Genomic DNA, 21,549 nt, shown 5'->3' with positions numbered 1-21,549 from the left:
GGGCAGGGGAGGGGGGAGCCCGGCGTGGTTCATGGAGTCCCAAATGTATCTGCTTTGGAAATCAGTTGGGCAAGTTTCCATAAGGCTACCGCTTGGGTATCCCCCTGCAGACATACTCCCAAGAGAATGCAGACAAATGCTGATCGGAACGGAGCGGGTCCACAGGCTGATAGCAGCCTCAGTCCCAACAGCCGGTTCAGCGGGGGAAGGGGTAACTACACTGTGTTGGGATAGTACACGGAATAGACAGCGCGGATGCCCGCACACGATGTACTCGGGGACGGAAGCCGGACAGTGTATAGAAAAGGATCTCAATGACACAGTATCCAGGGAGGGGCTGGAGAGAGCTCGGCGGTCGAGAGCTTTGGCTGCTCTTGCAGAGGACCTGGATTCAGTTCCCAGCACATGGGAGCTCCCGACCATCTGTAATTCAGCTCCAGGGCATTGCGTGCCCTCTCGTCACTCCCATAGGCACCAGGCTGTATGTGGTTCACACACATGCCTGCAATCAAAACAGTCAAACACATTAAAAAAAAAAAAAAAAAACCAAAACATGAAAGTTCAGGAAGGGGCCGGAGAGGTGGATCTGCGCTTAAGTGCGCTTGCTGTTATTACAGAGGACATGAGTTTAGTTCCCAGCACCTGGGTCTGGTCCACCACAGTCACCTGTCACTCGGTTCCAGCGGTTCCAAAGCCCTCTTCTGGCCTCTGTGGACACTCCATCCATCCACATATGACCATACAGAAACACATCCACGTGTCTAGTTAAAGTATTTTAAAACTATTTATAAACGTTCAGAAGGGGGGCTAGTGAGATGGCTCAGTGGTTAGAGCACTGACTGCTCTTCCAGAGGTCCTGAGTTCAATTTCCAGCAACCACACGGTAGCTCATAACCATCTATAATGGGATCTGGGGTGCCTGAAGACCACATGTCCTCATAAACATAAAATAAACATTTTTTTTTAAGTTCAGAAGGGCTGTGGAGAGGGCTCTGTGAATAAAAATGTTTGTCAAGCAGAGGTTCTGAGTTTGAATCCCCAGAGCCACAAGATGGTTCCTGGGATCCGAGTGCTCTGTGGTGAACTGGGAGGCAGAGATAAAAGAATCTCCGGAACTCAAGGGCTCATCTCTCTTATCAGAGCAGCATCCAGGCTCTGGATGGATCTAGCTGCCACTCCAGCCTCCTGTGTGTCCTCACGCTTCTTCCTGGGGAATGTGACATTCCATCCTCATTCTGGTACTGGTCGTGGAGAAGAGCCTGGCCCCTCCTCCTGCAGAATGAGTGCCTCTGTGTCTGTTCATGTCACCCAGAGGCCACCATTTACCTGGCCACAGGTTCTCCATTCCCTGGGTTAGGAAGGATACAACAGTCTAAAACCCAGATGGCTGTTTTCTGAGAGCCTCTTGGTGTCTCCTGGTGCTTATCTGAAACCTGGGTGGTCCTCGGCCAGAGAGCAGAGGACACTGCCACCCCCACCCACCTGTGCCCCTCTGCAGACAATCAGTCCCAGCAACAAGGATCCCTTGCTGCTAGCTCAGTGTGATCCCTTGCTGCTAGCTAAGCCCATTGTGGCACTTTCCCACTGATTCCTCACCCAGGTGGGTCCTTGCACCTTCATCACCCTGGGGAACTCAAGTGGCAGGACATGGAATATCAGTCACATTGTATCCACTCATACTCAACCCAGCTCCCTTTTTTCCAGACTTGTGCAGTTTGAAATCCCCTCCTAAGGAATGGTGCTACTCACAATGGAAGGTTCTCTCTGATGGAGGAAATCTCCTGTAGACATGTCCCTAGGGCAACCAACCTAATCTAGTTACTTCCTCTTTGAGACTCCCTTCCCAGGCCGATAATCAAAACTACACACAGTCACTTATCTCAAACCACACAGCCTGAAAATCACAGATCTGGATTCTGTCTGTCTCTCTGTCTGTTTCTCCCAGCATAATTTTGTTGTTGTTGTTGTTGTTGTTGTTTGTTTGTTTGTTTTTGGCCAGGTTCAGTGCACCCTGACATCAGGCGGCAGAGACGTGAGTTCAAGGCCGGCTTGGCCTACAGGGAGTTAGGCTCCAAGTAGTTCTAATACAACAAGAGCTACACAATAGAGAGATCTTACCTCATTTAAAAAAAAAAAAACACCCAATAAACAAATAAAACAAAAAAGTATAAAAAACAAAAAGCATAAAATTGAATAAAGTTTAAAAGCCCTTTCAAAGTTTAATTAGCTCAGGATTAAGCACTTTTAAAAATTTTTTTGAAAGAATTTAAATCTTTTTGTTATTTTCTGTTTTTTGTTTTGTTTTGTTTCTTTTGAGACAGGATTCCTCTGTGTAGCCCTGGCTATCCTGAAACTCACCCTGTTGCCCAGGCTGGCCTTAAACTAACAGAGATTCATCTGCTTCTACCTCCAGAGTGCTGGTATTAAAAGCATGCACCACCATCAACCTAGCTTAATCCTTATTTTATGTGAATGTGAGTTAATGTGTCCCACAAACTAGAGGCTGTCACTATGGCATACATGTGAAGTTCAGAAACAACTTTGCAGTCTGTTCTTGCCTTTCACGTTCCTGTGGGCCTTGGGGTGATCAAACACACTTCTCAGGCTGTGTGGCAAGATGACTCATGGCCTTTACCTCAGGAATTCTCTCCCAAAACCCTTGTTAGATTTTTGTTTTCTTAGGTTTTGCTGGAGTAATGGACAGTTGTGAGCTCCTTGATATAGGTGCTGGGAACCAATCTCAGTTTTTCGAAAAAAGCAGTAAGCACCCTTAAGTGCTGGGTTAACTCTTGAGCTCCTAAAGATCTGAGACCAACTATGACCACAGTCTATGATTGATGGCTGGAAATCCCCCAAATTTCTAAATTTTCTGACTTTTCAACAACAGAAAATTACTCTCTCAGAGAACCTTAAGTCCACAGGAAAGTGGGGAAAAGCCACTAGTGTACCCTGCCCACCTGTAGTGCCCATCTGGCAAGAGGGGAAGTGGCCTAGGGTGGGAAGAGCAGAGAGGTCACCCAAGTCCACCAGCTTTGGGTTAAACTCTAGGAGCCCGGGGGCCTCTCAGCACCCTGACCCCATTTGCTTATCTGTGAATTGGGAGTGTATGTTTGCTCCCTCCTGGATGTAGCTCCAAGGGGCAGGAAGCAGATTTGAGACTGATGTGTTGTATGGCAGGCAATGACTCCAGAGAGTGATTATACCTAGCAGCAGGAGACTGCAACTTGAAGAAGGAAAGCCAGAGTTCTGGAACCTCTGTCTGAAAAAAAGCATGAGTTGCTGTAGCTTTACTGTGTTGGGAAAAAAAACAAAAAACAAAAAACCAGGGAGAGGGAAATTGGGAGAGGGAGCACCATAATAGAGGCAATGGGAGAAGGAGGGGAATGGGATTGGTGGAAAGGGGATAACACCTGAAATGTAAATACAGAAAATATCCAATGGTGGGGGGGGGGAAGAAATCATTCCTTATACTTCAAAAAAAAAAAAGAAAAAGAAAAAATAAAGAAAAGAAAAAAGGAAAGAAGGAAGGAAGAAAGGAAGGAAGGAAAGAAAGAAAGAAAGAAAGAAAGAAAGAAAGAAAGAAAGAAAGAAAGAACCCAAATCCATGTGTCAATGGTACTAGGAAATGGGGATTTTGAGAGGTAAACGGAGTTAAGAGAGGCCATGACTATAGGGTGCCATGGCAACATTACCGGCTTTATAAGAAGAGGAAGATAGATCCTTTTACAGGGACCTTGCTGTCCTGAAATTCACTATATAGGCCAGGCTAGACTCAAACTCACAGAGATCCATCTGCCTCTTCCTCCTGAGTGCTAAGATTAAATATGTGAGCTACCATGCCCAGTCTTGTTGAGCTTTTAAGGCCACCATTTCCTCATCACATTCACTCCCCAGGCACAAATAGAACATGTTTGTGAGCAGGAGGAGAGACTTGTTTTTTTTTGTTTTTTTTTTTTTTTTTTTTTTTTTTGTATTGTTGTTGTTGTTGTTTTCTTTCTGTTGTAGCCTCTGGTGACTGAGCAGACTGCAGGTGACCATGGAACATTTGGAAAATATTTTAAGTGAGGCAGGTCCAGCCTATCTTAATAAAATATTCTTCAAGTAACTGAAAATGATGTTTTGAAGAAAATAATATATAACCCAGTCATGGTGGTTCATGCCTGCCATTTTAGCACTCAGGAAGCTGAGTCTGGAGGATTGCTTCAAGTTCAAGGGTAACCTAGGCTGTATAGCAAAAATTATGCCAGCTTGAGCTACAGAGTAAAACCTGGTCCCAAGAAAACAGTACTACAAAACTAACAAGGGTGTTGTAAAAGGATTCCTGGGGTAAAGGCCATGAGTCATCTTGCCATACAGCCTGAGAAATGTGTTTGACGCCCCCAGAGCCCACAGGAGGGTGGAAGACAAAAACTGTATAGTTGTCTTCTGAACTTCACATGTATGCCATAGCATGTGTGCACATGTACACACACACACACTCGAGAGTTAAAAAGACAAATGGGGGGAAACATCCATGATATCTATGTTAAGTGAATTCTGAACTTGTTTTCTTAAGATTTCTCATGGTCAGAAAAAACGCGTTAGTGTGAAGACATCAGGGACCCAGCTGCAGGACACCAGAGACCACACAGGAAAGCTGTGACAGCTTCACCTCTCGGGGGACTGTGGCCACCCTGTAGGTATTTTTAGTTGTCACAGCTAGGGAGGCCCGACAGCCATGAACGGGTGCAGATCAACAGGACACAGTGTCCCCCTACAGGATGGTTTCCAGTTTCTGTAGTGCCTAAGTGAGGACTTGGCACTGAGACCCCCTTCCCAGTGATTTCTAGAATCCCCTTTGGCTTCTTGGTCCTTATGAGCTTGGTTGAAGAGTGATCTCTTGGTAGTGGGAGGTTATGGCCACCTCTGCACTGCAGAGCTCCCACCATAGCCAAGGTTAGTGGGAGGTGAGAGCTACCATGGGGATACTTGACATTCCCCTAGGGTGGTTGTCTGGCCTCGGCTCTGGCCTCTGTGTCCCATAGAGGCACAACTTCAGGTACTAGCCCCTAAGAGTTCGGCAGCCCCTGTGGAGACACTGAGTGCAAAGGTCTGTGAGTGCTACTCACTCAGTTTTTCTTCTTTAATAATTTAATTTATTTTATGTGGACTTTAAACTTATTTATTTACTTTCTTTATATCCCAGTCCCAGTGCTCCCCTTCTAGTACCCCCTCACGTAAGTCCTCCCATTCCACCTTCCTTTCTCTTTTGAGGCCCCTCTGGGTGTTACCTCCCCCACTAACACACACACACACACACACACACACACACACACACACACACACTCCCCCCAACCCACCCTTGCACATCAAGTCACTGTGGAACTAGGCACATCCTCTCCTACCGAGGTCAGATCAGGCAGTCCGTTTAGGGGAGTCTTATCCACAGGCAGGCAGACCACAAGCTTAGGGACAGCCCCTGCTCTAGTTGTTGGGGGACCCGCATGAAGATGAACCTTCTCATCTTCTACCTATGTGCAGGGGTCTGCTCAACTTTTCAGTGGAAGTCTCTGAGCCCCAGCTCTGCCCCTGTTCATTTTAAGACATACATCTGGTGGTTAAAGGAAGGCCCTGTGCTCTTCCTCTGAGTCCTCATTCCTCAAGCCTTCTGCTCCTCAGTAAACAGCTTTCTGCCTCAGGACCTTTGCACATGCTGTTTCTGATGCTGGTACACACGGACCACTACGGACCTCTGCATGGCTGACAACTTTGAATTTTATAGGTTTCAGCTTGAACTCTGCCTGCTCAGTTAAGACCATTCTAACCCCCAGGGTTCACCCCAGCAGCTTCTTTCCCTCATCCAGGTGCCTGTGGATTTGTGCTATGTGATGGCTTAGTTCCTACCCCCTATCACTATATATAGCACGTAGTAAGAATACAAAAAAACCATCTGTGGATCAATAGGAAGGGAAGCTTTGCAAAAAGCTAAGTGGAGCTGGAGAGATGGCTCAGTGGTTAAGAGCACTGACTGCTTTCCCAGAGGTCCTGAGTTCAATTCCCAGCAACCACATGGTGGCTCACAACCATCTGTAATGGGATCTGATGCCCTCTTCTGGTGTGTCTGAAGACAGCGACAGTGTACTCATAAATAAAACAAACAAATAAATTTTTAAAAAAGAAAGAAAGGCTAAGTGGAAATGGAATCTCAAGGTCTCCAAGTCAGAGTAACTGGTTCAAATCCCAGCTCTGATGCTTACTTGGAGCGTGTGTACTATGGGGTAACTCCACCTCTGGGTCTCACTTGCTCTCTTTGAGATAGAGATCCCTTGGTACTGGTCTGTTGTGCCCATCCTCCAGCTGTGAAGCAGGCAGGACCATCATGGGACACCATGGGGGCCTCACATCTCTCTCAGCCTGTCTGCCTCTGTGGTTTTAGGGAGCCAGACCCCGCCCTGCTGAGCGCTCTGTCTTTTGGCCTAAAATTAGCTCACAAATTCCTTGGCTGCCCGGACTTAGCTTCTAAGTGACAATTCAAACCAGATGTTTGCAGCTGTTGGGCCCCCATCCCCCCCAGCCCTGGCTGACCCCACACTGCTAGTCTATGCTTGGGCACCATAGGTTAGACCTGGGCTTGAGGGTCTGTCTGTTGCTTCACCTCCCCAGGCAGTGGGAGGCCTGTGTGCACAGCTGTCCAAGAGTAGGACATTTTCCCTAAAGATACAGGATGGGGTGGGGTGGCGGAGGCTTCCTCTGCCTTGTGGAGCCCTGCTGGGTGCCCCTGGGACCCTCACCTTAGTTCCCTGAGTAGCCTCTGTTACTGATAGGTCCTTGAGTGGCAAGGACTCACAGCCTTCCCACAGCACCCCTTGCTGTGCAGCAGAGGGAAAGGCCCTGGCTGGTTGGCCACTCAGTGTGAGTGTCCCTGCCAAGCCACAGACCCCCGGAGCAGGTAGTGTGCTCTTGGTGACACCAGCTGCTTCCTTGACCTCACCCTCAGAGCTGGTTCCACTTGGTAGGTGGTCTGGAGATCCTGGAAGACTCTCCCTGTGCAACTGCCCCTGGGTAACCCTTGATGCAGAGGTGGAAGGCTGACCGGTGTCGCTACCTGTCCACCTGGAAGATGAGGCAGGGGACCCAGCTGAGTCAGGCCTATGTGGTCAGTGGAAGGAACCCACAGGAGGACCGGAAATCTGCATAGCTGTCTGGAGATGATACTCTGAATGTCTCTTTCCCTGGGTCCTTGAGAAAGGGATTGTGGGTACACAGAAGCTTGATGGGAGAAAGATGTGGCTGCATTTTACACACACACACACACACACACGTACCACACATATATACATATATGTACCACACATGTTTGATATGGAGGAGACTAAATCTCTTCAAATGTCCCCAGAGCCCCAGGCCTGACCATCTGCCTTCTGATTTCATGACCTCCCATGTCTGTTCTGCTTTGGTTCACATGCCCCTCCTTCCCACTCCTGGATGACACCAGGTGACCATAGCCCAGGGTCACTCTCCTGCCTGGACCATGTCTCAGAATATCTCCTGGACCCTCCTGGTTATTTCTGCTGAAATGCTGCTTCCCCTGCCCTGCAGCCTGGTACCCCCAGGACTCCGGCACGGCATCTTTGAAATGGTCCACAAGCCCTGACCAGAATGTAAGTCCCACAAGGATGGGCCTGCCTGTGTGGCACTTGGAAAATAACCAGAACATACCACAAGGTGGTCAGGGCAGGGTGATGTGGAGAGATGAGAGGGGCTTAGTGAGGAGAGAGAGAGAGAGAGAGAGAGAGAGAGAGAGAGATCTGTGACTGGGAACTCCAGACCCCTCCCCGCTATTAGACCCACAGGGTCTGCATTTCTTACCACACTGCCCTGGGGTGTTGGGGTGTGTGGAACAGAGAGGTTGGTGAGGAGCCTGAAAGACCAGCAGGCAGCTGATTCACGGGAAGTGTGGCCACCAGCTGCACCGCTCTCCGATGGCCCCGTGACTCCAGTGAGTCTCATGAAGTGGCTCCTTCCACAGCGAGAATGTAAATGTTTACAAGCCAGTCACAGCTGGCTGGCCACCCGGCCACAGGAAGTTCCGGGACCCCGGTCCTCGGGCTGTGTGTGTCCCCCTGCGGAGGGATGTGGGTTCTGAAGAGCTTCAAACTGACTCATAATCTGGCCTGGCCACGCAGGTCTCTAGTGTCCAGCTGTACCTTTCCACGCGGTGTGACGCATGTGTAACACATGTGTGACTCTGTGTGACGCTGTGTGAGACTGAGGCCTAAAGGCCACAGTATCAGAATCACCGTGTTCCTTGAGCCCCTTGACAGCCAGAACCCCCCCAAGAGTTAATCTACTGATGTCTCACCTCACAGTTGAGTCCGATCTTTCTTCTAGAACCACACAGACTGTGTTCCCTTGTTCTGTGTGAGGGGAGTTCAGTCTGTTCTTGTTGTCCTGTTGTGGGCTACCATATGCATGAGAGGCAAACGTTTTGTTGTTGGTTTGTGTGTATATGTGTGTGTGTGTGTGTGTGTGTGTGTACATTTATTTATTTGTTTATGAGACAGGGTCTCATGTAGCCCAGGATGGTCTTGAAATCACTGTGTACCCCAGGATGTCTTTGGATGCCCGATCCTTTGGCGTCTGGACCCCATGGGTAAGCGCTCAGCCGCTTGAGTTCTCTTGTTCTATTTAGCTCTGTGAGCTGGACACAGCCCATCCCCTGAGGAGAGCTGGGGGTTGTCTTGTTGATTGACGTAGAAGAGCCCAGCCCACTGTGGGCAGCACCATTCCCTGGGCTGTATGAGAGAGCCAGGTAAGCTCCAGCCTGAAAACAAGCCAGCGAGCCACGTTCCCGCTTGAGTTCCTGCCCTGGCTTCCCTTCATGATGGCAACAAAAAGCCAACCAATGCAGCACCTGTATCTCCAGCTTGTCGCAGCAGGCCTTGATGTCACCTTGATTAGACCGACAAATGTCTAGGAGGCTGGTGAAACTCCGAGGGTCCGTGGGTGAGCTGGGTGTGGATGACAGGTAGGTGGAGGTCAAGCTTTGGGGTTGGTGAGTCACTTGGGTGTCTATCTTGCCCCATTCTGTGTTCCTGTTCTCTTCATTTCCTGTCTGTGAGGTAAACAGTTTGTCATTGCCACAAACACCATCCACCCCAACATTCTGCAGTAAAGCTTCTGAGATCACAAGCCGGAACAAAACCCTCCCCTCCTAAAGTCAGGTGGCCACCAGGAGAAGAAAGTTTACTAATAGAAACCACACGTGTGCAAAACTTCCTGCTGAGGGCAGGGATGTTTCCAGTCCAGGGTCTGCTGTGCACAAAGCTGTCACTATCGCCTGCCTGTGTGTGGGTGTGTCTTCATCCCCTTGGGCACTTACGTTGGGGGTACAGATTGCTGGCTCATGGGTCAGGTTTGAGATCCTCTTTAGAAGGGGCTGGAAAGATGGCTCCTTGGTTAAGAACACTGACTGTTCCTCCAGAGGTCCTGGGTTCAATTCCCAGCAACCACATGGTGACTCACAACCAGCTGTATCCAATGCCTTCTTCTGGTGTGTCTAAAGAGAGCAACAATGTATTCATATAAATAAAATAAATAAATATTAAGAAACAAATGAGATCCTCTTTAGAAACTAAGAGCCTTGTCCACGGTACTCCGTCATTTCTCTCTCCCACCAGCACACGATGGAGAAGATCACAAGATGCCCAGAGGTAGTAAGCCACCCTGGTCCAAAAGGAGAAACTGAGGCAGAGCCTGGTTTCCAAGTGCTGGGTACAAAGTAGATGCTCACTAAACCCACCACACCTTCCAGGGACTAAAACACCAACCAATGATTTTGCACAAAGAGACCGAGGGCCCCAGGTGCATATGCAGCAGAGGACAGCATTCTCTGGCATCAATGGGAGGAAAGGCCTTTGGTCTATTGAAGGCTCATTTTCCCAGTGTAGGGGAACACCAATGTGCTGAGGTGGGAGAGGGTGGTTGGGAGAGAGAGCACCTTCATGGAGGCAATGGGAGGGGGAGGGGGGATGAGACTGGGGGAAGGGGATGACATCTGAAATATAAATGCAGAGAATATCCAATAAAAATGAGAAAAAAAATCACACACAAAAAAGTAGGTGCTCAATAAACAATGAATGACTGTATAATGTTTTCTAGTGAGAAAACCAAGGTTCAGGCTGGTTTCATAGCATCCCCAGAGCTCTGGTCCACTCAGACCTAGCCACCGTGCCTCTTGGGAGCCCCAGGCAGGATGCTACTCACGGGTAACTTCCCAGAGACCCTGCTTGGACTGTGGTGGTGCTGCAGCCCAGGACTCCCTGGCCACATGAAAGACGCAGCTATTTTTGCTCGGAAGGCAGGCCCTGATGCAGGGTTATGTAATGAGATGTGGCCCTGGACACATAAGGGGCTGGGGCTGGGGCCTGTGGTGGGCTGGCACTGAACCAGAAACAATCTCGGCAGAGACCCAAGCAAGGGGCGTTGTCTGGCCCTCCCAAGCTCCACTGGTCAGGGCTGCCGAGCAGGGTTGTGTGGATGCTAATTGCAAGGGGTTCAGGGCAGGGTCTCTGACGTGTTTTCGGATGGAGCAGAAACCTTGGCAGTTTCTGGGCCCCTGAAATTATGGGTTGCGAGTGAACAGCTCAGCCTGTGCTCTACACCGCAGGCCTGCCTACGCCCCATAGATGCCACAGCAGGGTCCCACACGTGTCCCTGGAACCGCGAGACGTGGTGCGAGGTACCGAAGGATGGGACTTCCCTCGTAGTGTTCGCCAACCAGTGCCTGAAGATGCAAGATCAGATGGCAGAGGCCCCGTTCAGATGGCAGAGGCCCCGCACCGACCAGTGCCTGAAGACGCAAGATCAGAGATGGCAGAGGTCTCGTTCAAACCTCCAGCGCCATACTTTCTGAGCCCCATTTTGTTCCAGGCAGTGGTTTTTCAACCCGTGGGTTGCAAAAGCTCCAAAGGGTTGCATATCAGAGATCTTGCATCTCAGATAGTTACATTTTGAGTTAGAGCAATAGCAAAGTTATAGTTATTACGTAGCAATGAAATAATTTTATAGGTGGGGGGAAGTCACCACAACATGAGGAACCTTAATAAAGGGTCGCAGCGTTAGGAAGACTGAGAACCAGTAACGTAGATGTAGAGTTAGGATCAGCCCCAAACAAGCAAAGTTCTTTGTCCCTGTTGACCGGGCTCACCCATGCTGGCCTGAGAATATTCCGGAACTGCCTCGGTGGCACTGTGTGTGCTCCTCACCACCTCAGGACCTTTGCACATCCCGCCCCGCTGCTGGGCTGCTGGGAACTGTCCCACATGCCTTCCTAAATACCGCCTCTCCTTCTTTGAGGACAACACCGCAGTCACTTCCTGAAGTGGAAGCCTGGACGGGACTAGAACTCCCGTGGTGTGGCGCACGGAGCCTGAGCAACCCCTCCCAGCTCTCAGTCCAGCTCGCGGTTCCCAGGTCTTCTTTTGAGGTCCACTTACCGTGGTTCTGCCTCTTGCGTGCTGAGGGCCTGACTCAAAGTTAGATACGGCAGTCTCTGGATGAGTTCACTCCGAAGGACGAGTGAAATTTGCAATGTCTTTCTGTGCCAGCCTGAGGACAGGCAGGGTCGACCCCCAGCGTCTGACACCGCCCCCCCCCCGTGTCTGACCCCCCCCCCCCGAGTCTGACTCCCTGGTATCTGACACCTGTCTATGACCGAGAGCCATGTTTAGCTGTGGCCCAGGGGAAGCGCTGTGATGTGTGGCGGCTGTGCTCCTTGTCTCTGCTCATGAGTGGCACTCCGTGAGCGTCTATAGGTCATGGGTGTGGCACAAGGTGAGAAAAGGTGTAGCCGAGTGTGTGTGTGTCTGTGTGTTTCTCTGTGTGTGCTCCCATGGTCCCTTTCCTGAGGCATGTGGAGGTAGGAGAGGGGCTGTGCTGTGGGAACAGCCCAGTCAGAGGTGGGGTCACTGGTCTGGTGGTGGCACTTTCAGAGGTTTGGAAATAGAACCGGGTGCATCAGAAGGGGCCCTAGGGTCAGCCTTCCATCACCCCAGGGCCTGCCACTCGGCTGTGAGCCTCAGTTTCCCATTCTAGTACGGAGCATCATTTTCTCACATCTCCATAAACACCACCAGAGCTGTGTTCGGGCCCTACAGCAGCAGGCTCCGCAGGGCAGGTATTGCCTAGGTGGCAGGGGCGACCCCTTAACACCTTTGGATTCCGCACCCTCAGGCTCAGCAGAAATGATCTCATTTGCAGTTAGCATGTTCAGACTTTCCCTTCACAGTGTGCCTTTCATAGCGGAGGGGAGTGACCACCGTAGCCACCCGTCACTCAGGGAGTCAGCTCCGTGGCCCAGCAGGGGGTCCCGTGAAAGCCACGCAGGAGGCTGAAAACCCCAGCCCCCGGGAGGGTCAGAAGCTCAAGAAGGTGCTTGGTTATGTGTCGAATTTGAAGCAGCCGAGGTGCAGGAGACTCTTGTCTAGGAAGAAAAGCAAAAGAAAGAAAAAAAATGAAGAGGAAGAAAAGTCATCGGGTCACACGGAGACAAGGTATGTGGGGGTGGGGTGGGGACAGGACCCTCTGTAGAGTGGCACAAGGGACTTGAGCATGCCTGAGCGCCAACATCTGAGTCTGAAACCAGCCCCCAAACAGCACCAAGGTAGGACCTTGTTTTCCTTGGGGCAGAAGACAGGAGTGTGAAGACCCTGATCTGTACCCCAACCCTTGGTCTACCCTGTGATTGTGCCATGAAGGGTTCCACGTCAAGGAGTATTGCTGTGGTGAGAAACCCTAGCTGAGGACAAGACTGTCCTCGGTCACCCCGGCGAGGGGCCTTCGCCCAGGGAAGAGAAGAGGCCGGAGGACACTGAGCTGGCTGCCCAGGGAATTCTGCACGGCTGCCGGACAAGGAGGGAGGGTGAGGCCTGTAGCCATGGCATGTAGGAAACCCCCAGAAGCCTGGTGGGACTGAGAATTGGGCCCTCCCCTGAAGACCAGAGTCCCGACACAAGCTGCAGTCTGTTGAGAACAGCCGCCCCTGAAGTCGATGATCTGGCTGAGACAGGCAGGGCCATTCTCACCTCACTGTTTTGAAGTAAAAGGAGGGGCACAGGCCCTACATGCACATGTGTGCCCCTGGTAGACATCCCTCTCCTCCTTCTACGATGGGGCGTGGGAATGAATCAATTCAAGGGAGAGCAGAGAGGCCTCCATCCTGATTTCCAAAGGACTGACCTCTTATGGCCGAGTAGGGGCTGCTGGGACTATCGCGAGGCACAGCCACGCCTGGAAGACCCAGCTCCTAAGTGCAGAGGATGAGCTCCTGGGTGCTAGCCCTGAACCTCCCGCCAGGTACCACCCCTGCCGTGGACCTCGATCCTGTTCTCCCTCTGTCCCTTATGCCTCCCGGTCACACCAGCTCCTTCCTGGACACCGCCACTGGCCGCTACCTGAAGTGCCTTCCCAGGCCCCCTTTGTGGGAATTCCAGGGTGTGTTAGCTTCCCTGCCTGGCTTCCCTGTGCTTCTCTCCTGACATGGAACCCCCTCTGTTTGCGGAAGGGCAACGCACACCCCGTGGTGAATTTTGGTGCACACAGTTCTGTCTGTGTCTTGTCTGGCTGGGTCCCGCACAGCCCTGACCTTCAGTGTGGGGATGCATCGGCCATTGACTGAAACAAGCAAGTGCACAAGTGAGTGAGTGAATTAATGAATGAGTGAGTGAATGAATGAATGAATGTGTGAATGACTGAGTGAATGAATGAATGCGTGAATGAATGAGTGGATGAGTGAGTGAATGAATGAGTCAGTGAATGAATGAGTGAGTGCAAGGTCCCACGGATCACTGGGCAGTTACCCCTGGTGCTTCAGGGTCAGTTAATTACTTACTGTACTCAGGGCCCAGCTGCTGTATTTGAACTCCCCCATCCCCCTCTACTTCTGTGGAATGGGCTCATAGTTTCTGCTCAAGCTGCTGGACCCGGGCTGTGTGAGGCTTCAGAGTGCAGGTCGCCAGGACCTCAGGGAGCTCCCCATCCCCAAGAATGGAGAAACTGAGGCCCGGGAGGAAGGGCCGAGGCAGTGCCTGAACTCAGCACCCTCAGGCTTCCCTGAGACACCCCATTCCCACTCTGCCCCCGAAGTCTGGAAATCCTGAGTCACGGTGAGTTCTCCTTCCCACTTCCAGGGGCCCCGGAGCTGCCTGACCTCATCCTCGAGGAGTGTGGGGGATGGGACGGACCTCAGCTCAAAGTTCTGGGGACGCGTTCCTAGAAGCCCTTTGTCAGTCAGTCTGTCTGAGCCTGCCCAGGGGGACCTGAGGTCAAGGAGAAGCAAACTCGGAGTGTGAGGAGGGTGGGACTGCGTGTGGCCCCGCATAGTCCCGCCCCATGCTGTCCCCACCCCAACCCTCTTAATGAAATCAAGCTGGCCCTCCAGCCCAGCGGGGAGGAGGAAGGGGGAGGGCCTGGAGGCCGAGGCGGGCAGGCACAGCCAGAGCAGCTGACGGCGGGCAGACAGTCGGACGGTCTAGCGGGCCTGGCTTGCCTTCCTGGCAGCTGCACCGGGTCCTTCACCCAGAGCTGGTAAGTCCCAGCCTGCTGCTGGGGACTCTTGGAGGACTTCGCATGGTTCCTAAGTGTATGTGCAATCTGCGTGTGTGTGTTTGAGGCCGCATGCATGTGATTGGATGTGTGCGCGCGTGGATGAAGGCGGCGTGCATGTAGTTGGGGTGTGGAGAGGATGCCAAGGCGACATTTCCAAGGCCGATGTGCTGATGTACACCAACGTGTGCTGTCCTTCGAGTTGCTGCTGTAGGTTGTGCTTGGGATGGCTGATGCACCAGTTGGTGTGTGTGTGTGTGTGTGTGTGTGTGTGTGTGTGTGTGTGTACAGAAACTGGGGACTGGGGGGAACTTACTGGAGTGTCTTGGGGTTATTTACGAGTCTTCAAATCTGTGTTGTGGGCTCTGTGCTCTGGCTGCTGCTGTGGGCATGTGTGTGTGTGTGTGTGTGTGTGTGTGTAGTGTGTATGTGTGTGTAAGCCAGTGTGTAGGCTCTGAGACCTCAGACTCCTTCCAAGCCTCTTCTTCAGGGGCCCAGGTCCTGGTCCTTGCAGGCCCAAAGGGAAAAGGCTGAGGATACAGTGTTTCAGCTGGAGCCCCCTCCCCCCAAGTCTGGTAATTGAAACCAGGTTTCTATGGCTCGCCTCTCCATCACTGGCCATCAGTTTCCAAGTGATGCCTGGTGGAACAGAGGTTCTGGCTTAGCTGTCTAGGGTCCTGGGGTACCTAGTTCTTTGGGGTGGATTCACCTTGTCTGCGTATTCCTGGACATCTGGGTTTTGAAAACAGAAGCTCCTAAGACAGAGGGTTTAGGAGGGCATCCTGGACAAGTACATCCACTTGCTAACATTTATTACTCGTTAAGCTCTGCTAGGACCTGTCCCCATTGCATAGATGTGGAACTCACGGGGCTGACATGCCCAACCCTTTGGGAGGACACATTGGGCTGTTCTGAGCCTCCTCTCCATCGGGGCTCTGTTGGGCAGGCTGTTTACAATCTGACTGAGTTCCCTCTGGCATGAAAGCAGAGGGCTCAGCAGCCTGAAATCCAGAGTAGGACAGACCAGGAGCCAAGCAGGCCCTGCTCTCCCCAGCAGGCAGGCAAAGGGTGCCTGGTACCTCAGCCACATTCAGACCTGCTTAGGTCAGTTCTTCCATCCCATAGGGGGGAAACTGAGGATCAGAGAGTTTCAGGGAACCACTCAGGGTCCCATGAGCATCTCCTGCAAGGTTTGGCTAACTCCATGCAGACTTGAGTCCTTTTAGTCAGCCGCCTGCTACCTCTCAGGGAGCAAGGAGAGACTGAGGAATTGGGGGAAGCTCCAAGGGTTGGAGTCTTGCTCTTTAGACACAGGAATGGTTTCTGCTCCTCCTTCCGCTCATCTTTGGCTGATTCCAGGATGCCACAGAGAGGCTGAAGCTTTCTTGAATCCCCACTGCAGTTCACACATATGTGTTCATGCACACGTGTGTGTGTGTGTGTGTGTGTGTGTGTGTTCTGCTCTTTTGCTGGGGGTGTTGGGGACCAGAGCAAGTGAGGACAGCCATGGATCCACCAAGAGGAAAATGCTGGCTTATCCTGGAGCATTCCATTCCTGAATTCCAGCTTTCCTGTGGGACTGACCCCGTGCTGGCACTTCTAGAATGTTCCCTCGCGCAGTCCTGACAGCTCTCTGAGTCTCAATGTGGACTCCCTCTTCTGCTGCCCACTTGCAGTTGGGCAAAGTGAAGCTGGCAGATTTAGATATGATGGAGTCAGGTAGATCTAGCCAGCCCAGTGGCTTTTCGGCTGATGCATCTGGGGACAGCATGTCTGGGGACTTCTGCAGTGCTCTGGTACTGTGGACACGGCGGCCAGTCCCTCTGGAGCAACAGCCCTCACTTGCCACAACTGTATTTTTAGGCGGTGTCTAATATATAGCTCATGGTGCTTTTGAATGTGCAACCCTGCCTCTGTCTCCCGAGTGCGGACCCAGGGCTGTGGAGTAGTTCAGTGGCAGAACCCAGCATGCATAAGACTCTCAGTCCAATAACCAAGCGCCACCCAAAAAAAGGGAGCGTGCTAGGTCATAAAATTCTTGCCAAGAAAAAAATAAGAGAATTTGAGTTTAGTCCCAGCACCCAGGTAAAAAGCCAGGCAAAGTGATGTGTGCCCCAGATCTCAGCCTTGGAAGGTCAGAAATGGGGACCACTCTGGCCACTTGTGACTCTCAGCTCCCAGGGAGAGATCTCCTGGGGGGTTAGTACTCCAAATTAGACTCTGGCTTCCATGTGCACACTCACACATGCATATATATGCACACCCTCATAGAATGCAGATACCCTCACCAGACAGAGGACTCAAATCCCAGCCCAGTCACAGATCGCCTGTTCATCTTTGAACATACTACTGTCCATTCTGAACATGAAGGTGTTGCCACTGCAGGACTGGCCCCCCTCCGTGGGGCCCAGGTCACCTCTGTGCATGAGCCTGGGGACTCAGCAACACTTGCCTAGTTCCCACGAGGCTCCTGCTCGGTGGCAGAGAACGGGAAGAGAAACAGAACAGGCCCCTCGGTAATGTAACCACTTTAGACAAGTTACCACATTTATATCTTTCTCGGGGGCCGTGCAGGCCATGGTGGGTGACTAGAGGTCAGAGGGTAGCCTGAAGGAGATTAGTCTCTCCTTCCTCCCTGTGAGTCCTGGAGATCAAACTCAGGGCTTCAGGCTTGGCAGCAAGCTCCTTTCCCTACTGGGCCGCCTCGCTGGTCCATATAGCCTCTTTTGACGTTCTGAAGTGAACAGTGAATGGCGTCCTTTGTCACGTGAGCCAGTCTGACTGAACTGGCATCAGTGGGTGCATGCGGCTGCCTCTGCTGCAGACCCAAGCAAGAGAGAGAATTTAAAAAATTAAACCATAAGAATTTAACAATTAAGAAAAAAAAAAAAAAAAAAACAACAACAACAAAGAACAAAAACCCAAAGGACACAATGATCCCCAAAACGTTTACGGTGTTTCGAGTCACCCAGAGCTGACTGGAAGGGCCAGGAGGCTGAGAGATGCTCCCTGCAAACTGTGCCAATGGCTTCATTTGGGTGCCTTTGGGTGGGGGTGGGGCACCCTGGTACTTACTCTCTGTGATACCAAGGACTCACCGCATGTAACTGGGAAAGCTGTGTGGCTTGTCTCCTGCTCCGGACCTCTGTCTCCCCATCTCATTCCACGAAGAAAGACCCCCCTCTGAGCAGGGCCTTAAACCCTTCTGTCTTAGACCTCAGTAAGCCTCGGGGACCAGAGCCCTCTTCAGGGGGTTTGAGGGGGGCAGCAAATGTTTGAACCCCAGATCCCATTTCCACAGGCTGGGAGAGTTCATGTAAACTTGGGTAATGAGGAATTTATTAATCAGCCTGGCTGTCTGGGCCAGATGGGGTCTGGGGGGGGGGAGTTCATGCCCGGGAGCAGCCTTCCAGCGGGGAGGGACACATCTGGTTCCCATTTAGTGGTGGCGGTGGGGAGGGGCTGCAGCTTTGGGGAGGAGCTACAGTGTTAGCTAGCTTTGTCTCCCCAGGAACTGTGGCTACCCCTGGAACCTCTTGGGGGTTTTGGAGGTTCGCAGTGAGGTCCAGGCCTCCATGGGTTGGGGGGGTCACAGATATACTCAGCCCCACCCTGGTATTCAAACCTCCTATAGAGCCTGCAGACCTGGCAGCTTAGAAACCTAGAATCCTCTGGAAAAGCAAGTGGGTGGATTGGAAAAGCCTCCATTGGAGCCTTCAAGGCATCAGGGTAATGGTGCCCTGGGGCCACTTCCTGTGCAGAATTGTCCCTCAGCTTCCTGGTCTCCCATCCCCCTCCCTACCTCAGGCCCTGCCTCGAAGAAGTGGAGGGTCCCTGCGGAGGAAGGACTTTTGGGGTTATCCTCTGGTCTCCAAATACACCCCTCATACACACAAAGACACTTCCATCAGCATCTGATGCCTTAGGAAACGGTGAGTGTAAGCTAGGATTGTGAATTCAGCCACGTGGATACAGCAACTATTGAGCACTTAGTGTATACTCAAAGTTGGAAACACTGAGGACAGAGATGAAAAAGATGCAGTTCTGTCCTTGGGAACACCGGAAGGAAGCAGGACAGGTGGCATCTGTGTGCGTGTGGCTCAGCTAAGGGACTTGCTGGAGTGTGTTCTGGCTTCCTGGCTGTCCTCAGGAACTAGCAGATCCTGAGCGCCGGAGCTACAGGAGACTCAGCCTGACTTCTCTCTTGCTCCCCGTGCAGGTTCTGTGGGTCAACATGGTCCCCTGCTTCCTCCTGTCTCTGCTGCTACTCGTGAGGCCTGTGCCTGTGGCGGCCTACTCTGTGTCACTCCCGGCCTCCTTCCTGGAGGATGTAGCGGGCAGTGGGGAAGCTGAGGGTTCTTCAGCCTCTTCCCCAAGCCTGCTGCCGCCCAGGACTCCAGCCTTCAGTCCCACACCGGGAAGAGCCCAGCCCACAGCTCTGGACGGCCCCGTGCCACCCACCAACCTCCTGGATGGGATTATGGACTTCTTCCGCCAGTATGTGATGCTCATCGCGGTGGTGGGCTCGCTGACCTTCCTCATCATGTTCATAGTGTGCGCGGCACTCATCACGCGCCAGAAACACAAGGCCACAGCCTACTACCCGTCCTCTTTCCCTGAAAAGAAGTACGTGGACCAAAGAGACCGGGCTGGGGGACCCCGCGCCTTCAGCGAAGTCCCTGACAGGGCACCTGACAGCGGGCCGGAAGAGGGTCTGGACTCCTCCCAGCAGCTCCAGGCTGACATTCTGGCTGCTACCCAGAACCTCAGGTCTCCAGCTAGAGCCCTGCCAGGCAGCGGGGAGGGATCGAAGCCGGTGAAAGGGGGGTCGGAGGAGGAGGAGGAGGAGATGTTCAGCGGCCAGGAGGAGCCCCGGGAAGCCCCAGTATGTGGGGTCACTGAAGAGAGGCTGGGGGTCCCAGAGGAGTCGGCCTCAGCAGAGGCTGAAGGGGTTCCTGCAGCCAGTGAGGGCCAAGGGGAACCAGAAGGGTCTTTCTCCTTAGCTCAGGAGTCCCAGGGAGCAGCGGGTCCTCCTGAAAGTTCCTGTGCCTGCAGCAGTCTCCCCTAGTGTGTAACAGGCCCAGGACTGCTGGGCCTGGCTGTTGGGTCCTCTGGGTCACCTCCTTTGTCAAGAAAAGCACTCAGCGCTGACTGCTTCTTGGCATTCCTGGCCATTGCTGGTGCCGATCCTGACCCCGAATGGGCAGAGCTGCTGGCCTTTGGTGAACCCCAGGAAACATCACCCCAAGTTCCAGCACCCTTAATGACTCTTGCCCTCCTGGGGGCTTCACCCTAAAGCACCACTTCTCTGGAAGGGGAAGAAGGTCACACATCCCAGCAGGAGCTGCAACGAGGCAGTCCTCGGAGCAGACGGGAGCAGACCACCTGTGGTGCCCGCAGGCAGCTGCTGTTTGCATCCGACTCTGGACAAAGGGTGGGCCTGTGGTTGTGCCTTGCAGGATAGGAAGGTTCAGTCCACATCTGGCAACACCAGGGACGGCAGAGCCCTTTGCATATCCCCGTCACCACAACGTCTCTGTCACTGCCCTCTTCAGTGGATTTGATTAGTTAGGAAGCTTCTGGAAGGGGCCCCTACTTATATTACAGAGTTTCCTCTAGGCACCACATGGAAACACAAACTCGAAATCATGTGACTCTAGGAGCCGCCAAGTGCCCCTCCACAGCTGACTCTGCTACTCTAAAGGTTCCCATTGGGCTGGCTTTGCTATGCTTTTCTCAAACTGCTTATTATCAGGATGTCTCATAGCGACAAAGTCCAACCTCACAGCACCCGCTCCGGAAAATACCGTTCTCGAGGAGTTTTCTCCAAGGCACCCCGCTTTCTGATTGGTTCAGAGTCGGAACATGGACCGCAGGGCGCCTGGCTCTCTCAAGTGCAAAACTACCCCAACTTGGGGGTGTGCGAGACTTCTTGCTGGGGTGAGGGAGTGGACAGAGCTCTTCTCTGTCAGCCCCTGGAGCAGACTAGAAGCCAAGGGGATGCTTGGGGGTACCTGCCATTCTGGATTCTGACGCCCAGCCTGGAGCAGGGGCCTGGCCCATCCTATGCTCACACAGTGGTCTGGCAGCCTTGACAGTGCTGAGGCTCTGTCCTGTTGGGGATCTTGGGGGTTCCCCACACCTCCATTCAGGGCTCCCCAGTCCTCAGCTATGACACACTAGCATAATAAACCTTGATCTGGCTTGAGTCTCTCTGGACTATCTGGGGCTGCACAGGTCTGTAGGGGTGGCATGTTTATGGGCTGGGGGCGGCATGGGGAAGGGGACTAGTCAGGTCTGAGCTGAGTGTGGGTGCTCAGAGGTGTTGGACCCACATACCTGAGGAGTCCCAGAGGTGGTGTGTCAGACACACAGACACTTTGCTGCCTGGCTCTGCAGCTGGTGTGGCCATACCACAGAGACCTTTGTGTTGTGAGACAAGACAGGTGTGAAGCCATGGCCACCCTGCAGGTGGGTGAGTGCTGACTGGGCCTCAGGGACAATGTTGGCTGACACCCATTCTTGGCAGGTCTTTTGGCCTCTAGAGATGAGCCTTTGGCACCCCCCCCCCCAGCTTCGTCTTTCCCCTTGATGATCCCTTGCCTGGGTCTAGAATCCAGCTGTGGGTGGGGGTTGGGAACATGTGCCAGGATCCCAGGATGGTGGCACTCAGCCCAGCTCAGCTTTCTCCAAGAACCAGGAGAGCTGATGTGAACACTCACATACCTCCTGCTCCAGAATGCTGTGTGGCCCTGGGCACGTGGCTGTTTCTCTGTGTCTGGCTCTGCCATTATTGACTAACTCTGAGTGTGTCCGGGAAGCACATAAGCTCGCCCAGGGTCACGACGAGACCCCGGAGACACTGGAAGGTAATTCTCTGGCCAGCAGCCTCCCACTAATTCCAGGATAGCTCCCCGGAGAATGTGGGGGTGCAAGGCCTTAACAGTAGTGACTCTGATCCTGGAG

General features: G+C 52.6%; 1 protein-coding gene across 1 annotated transcript; it reads left to right on the top strand.

The window, feature by feature from the left end:
- The first annotated feature begins 14,451 nt into the window (after positions 1-14,451).
- TMEM119 (transmembrane protein 119) lies at positions 14,452-20,715 on the top strand. The gene is made up of 2 exons (XM_080940564.1): positions 14,452-14,565; positions 18,803-20,715. The coding sequence occupies exon 2, from the start codon at positions 18,818-18,820 to the stop codon at positions 19,649-19,651; it is 834 nt and encodes a 277-aa protein (XP_080796690.1). The 5' UTR covers positions 14,452-14,565; positions 18,803-18,817; the 3' UTR covers positions 19,652-20,715.
- Positions 20,716-21,549: the final 834 nt, after the last annotated feature.

Source organism: Micromys minutus, assembly GCF_963924665.1.
Source record: "Micromys minutus genome assembly, chromosome: 29".
Lineage (NCBI taxonomy): Eukaryota > Metazoa > Chordata > Mammalia > Rodentia > Muridae > Micromys > Micromys minutus.
The sequence above is the reverse complement of the archived record's forward strand: the minus strand, read 5'-3'. Positions and strand labels throughout refer to the sequence as shown.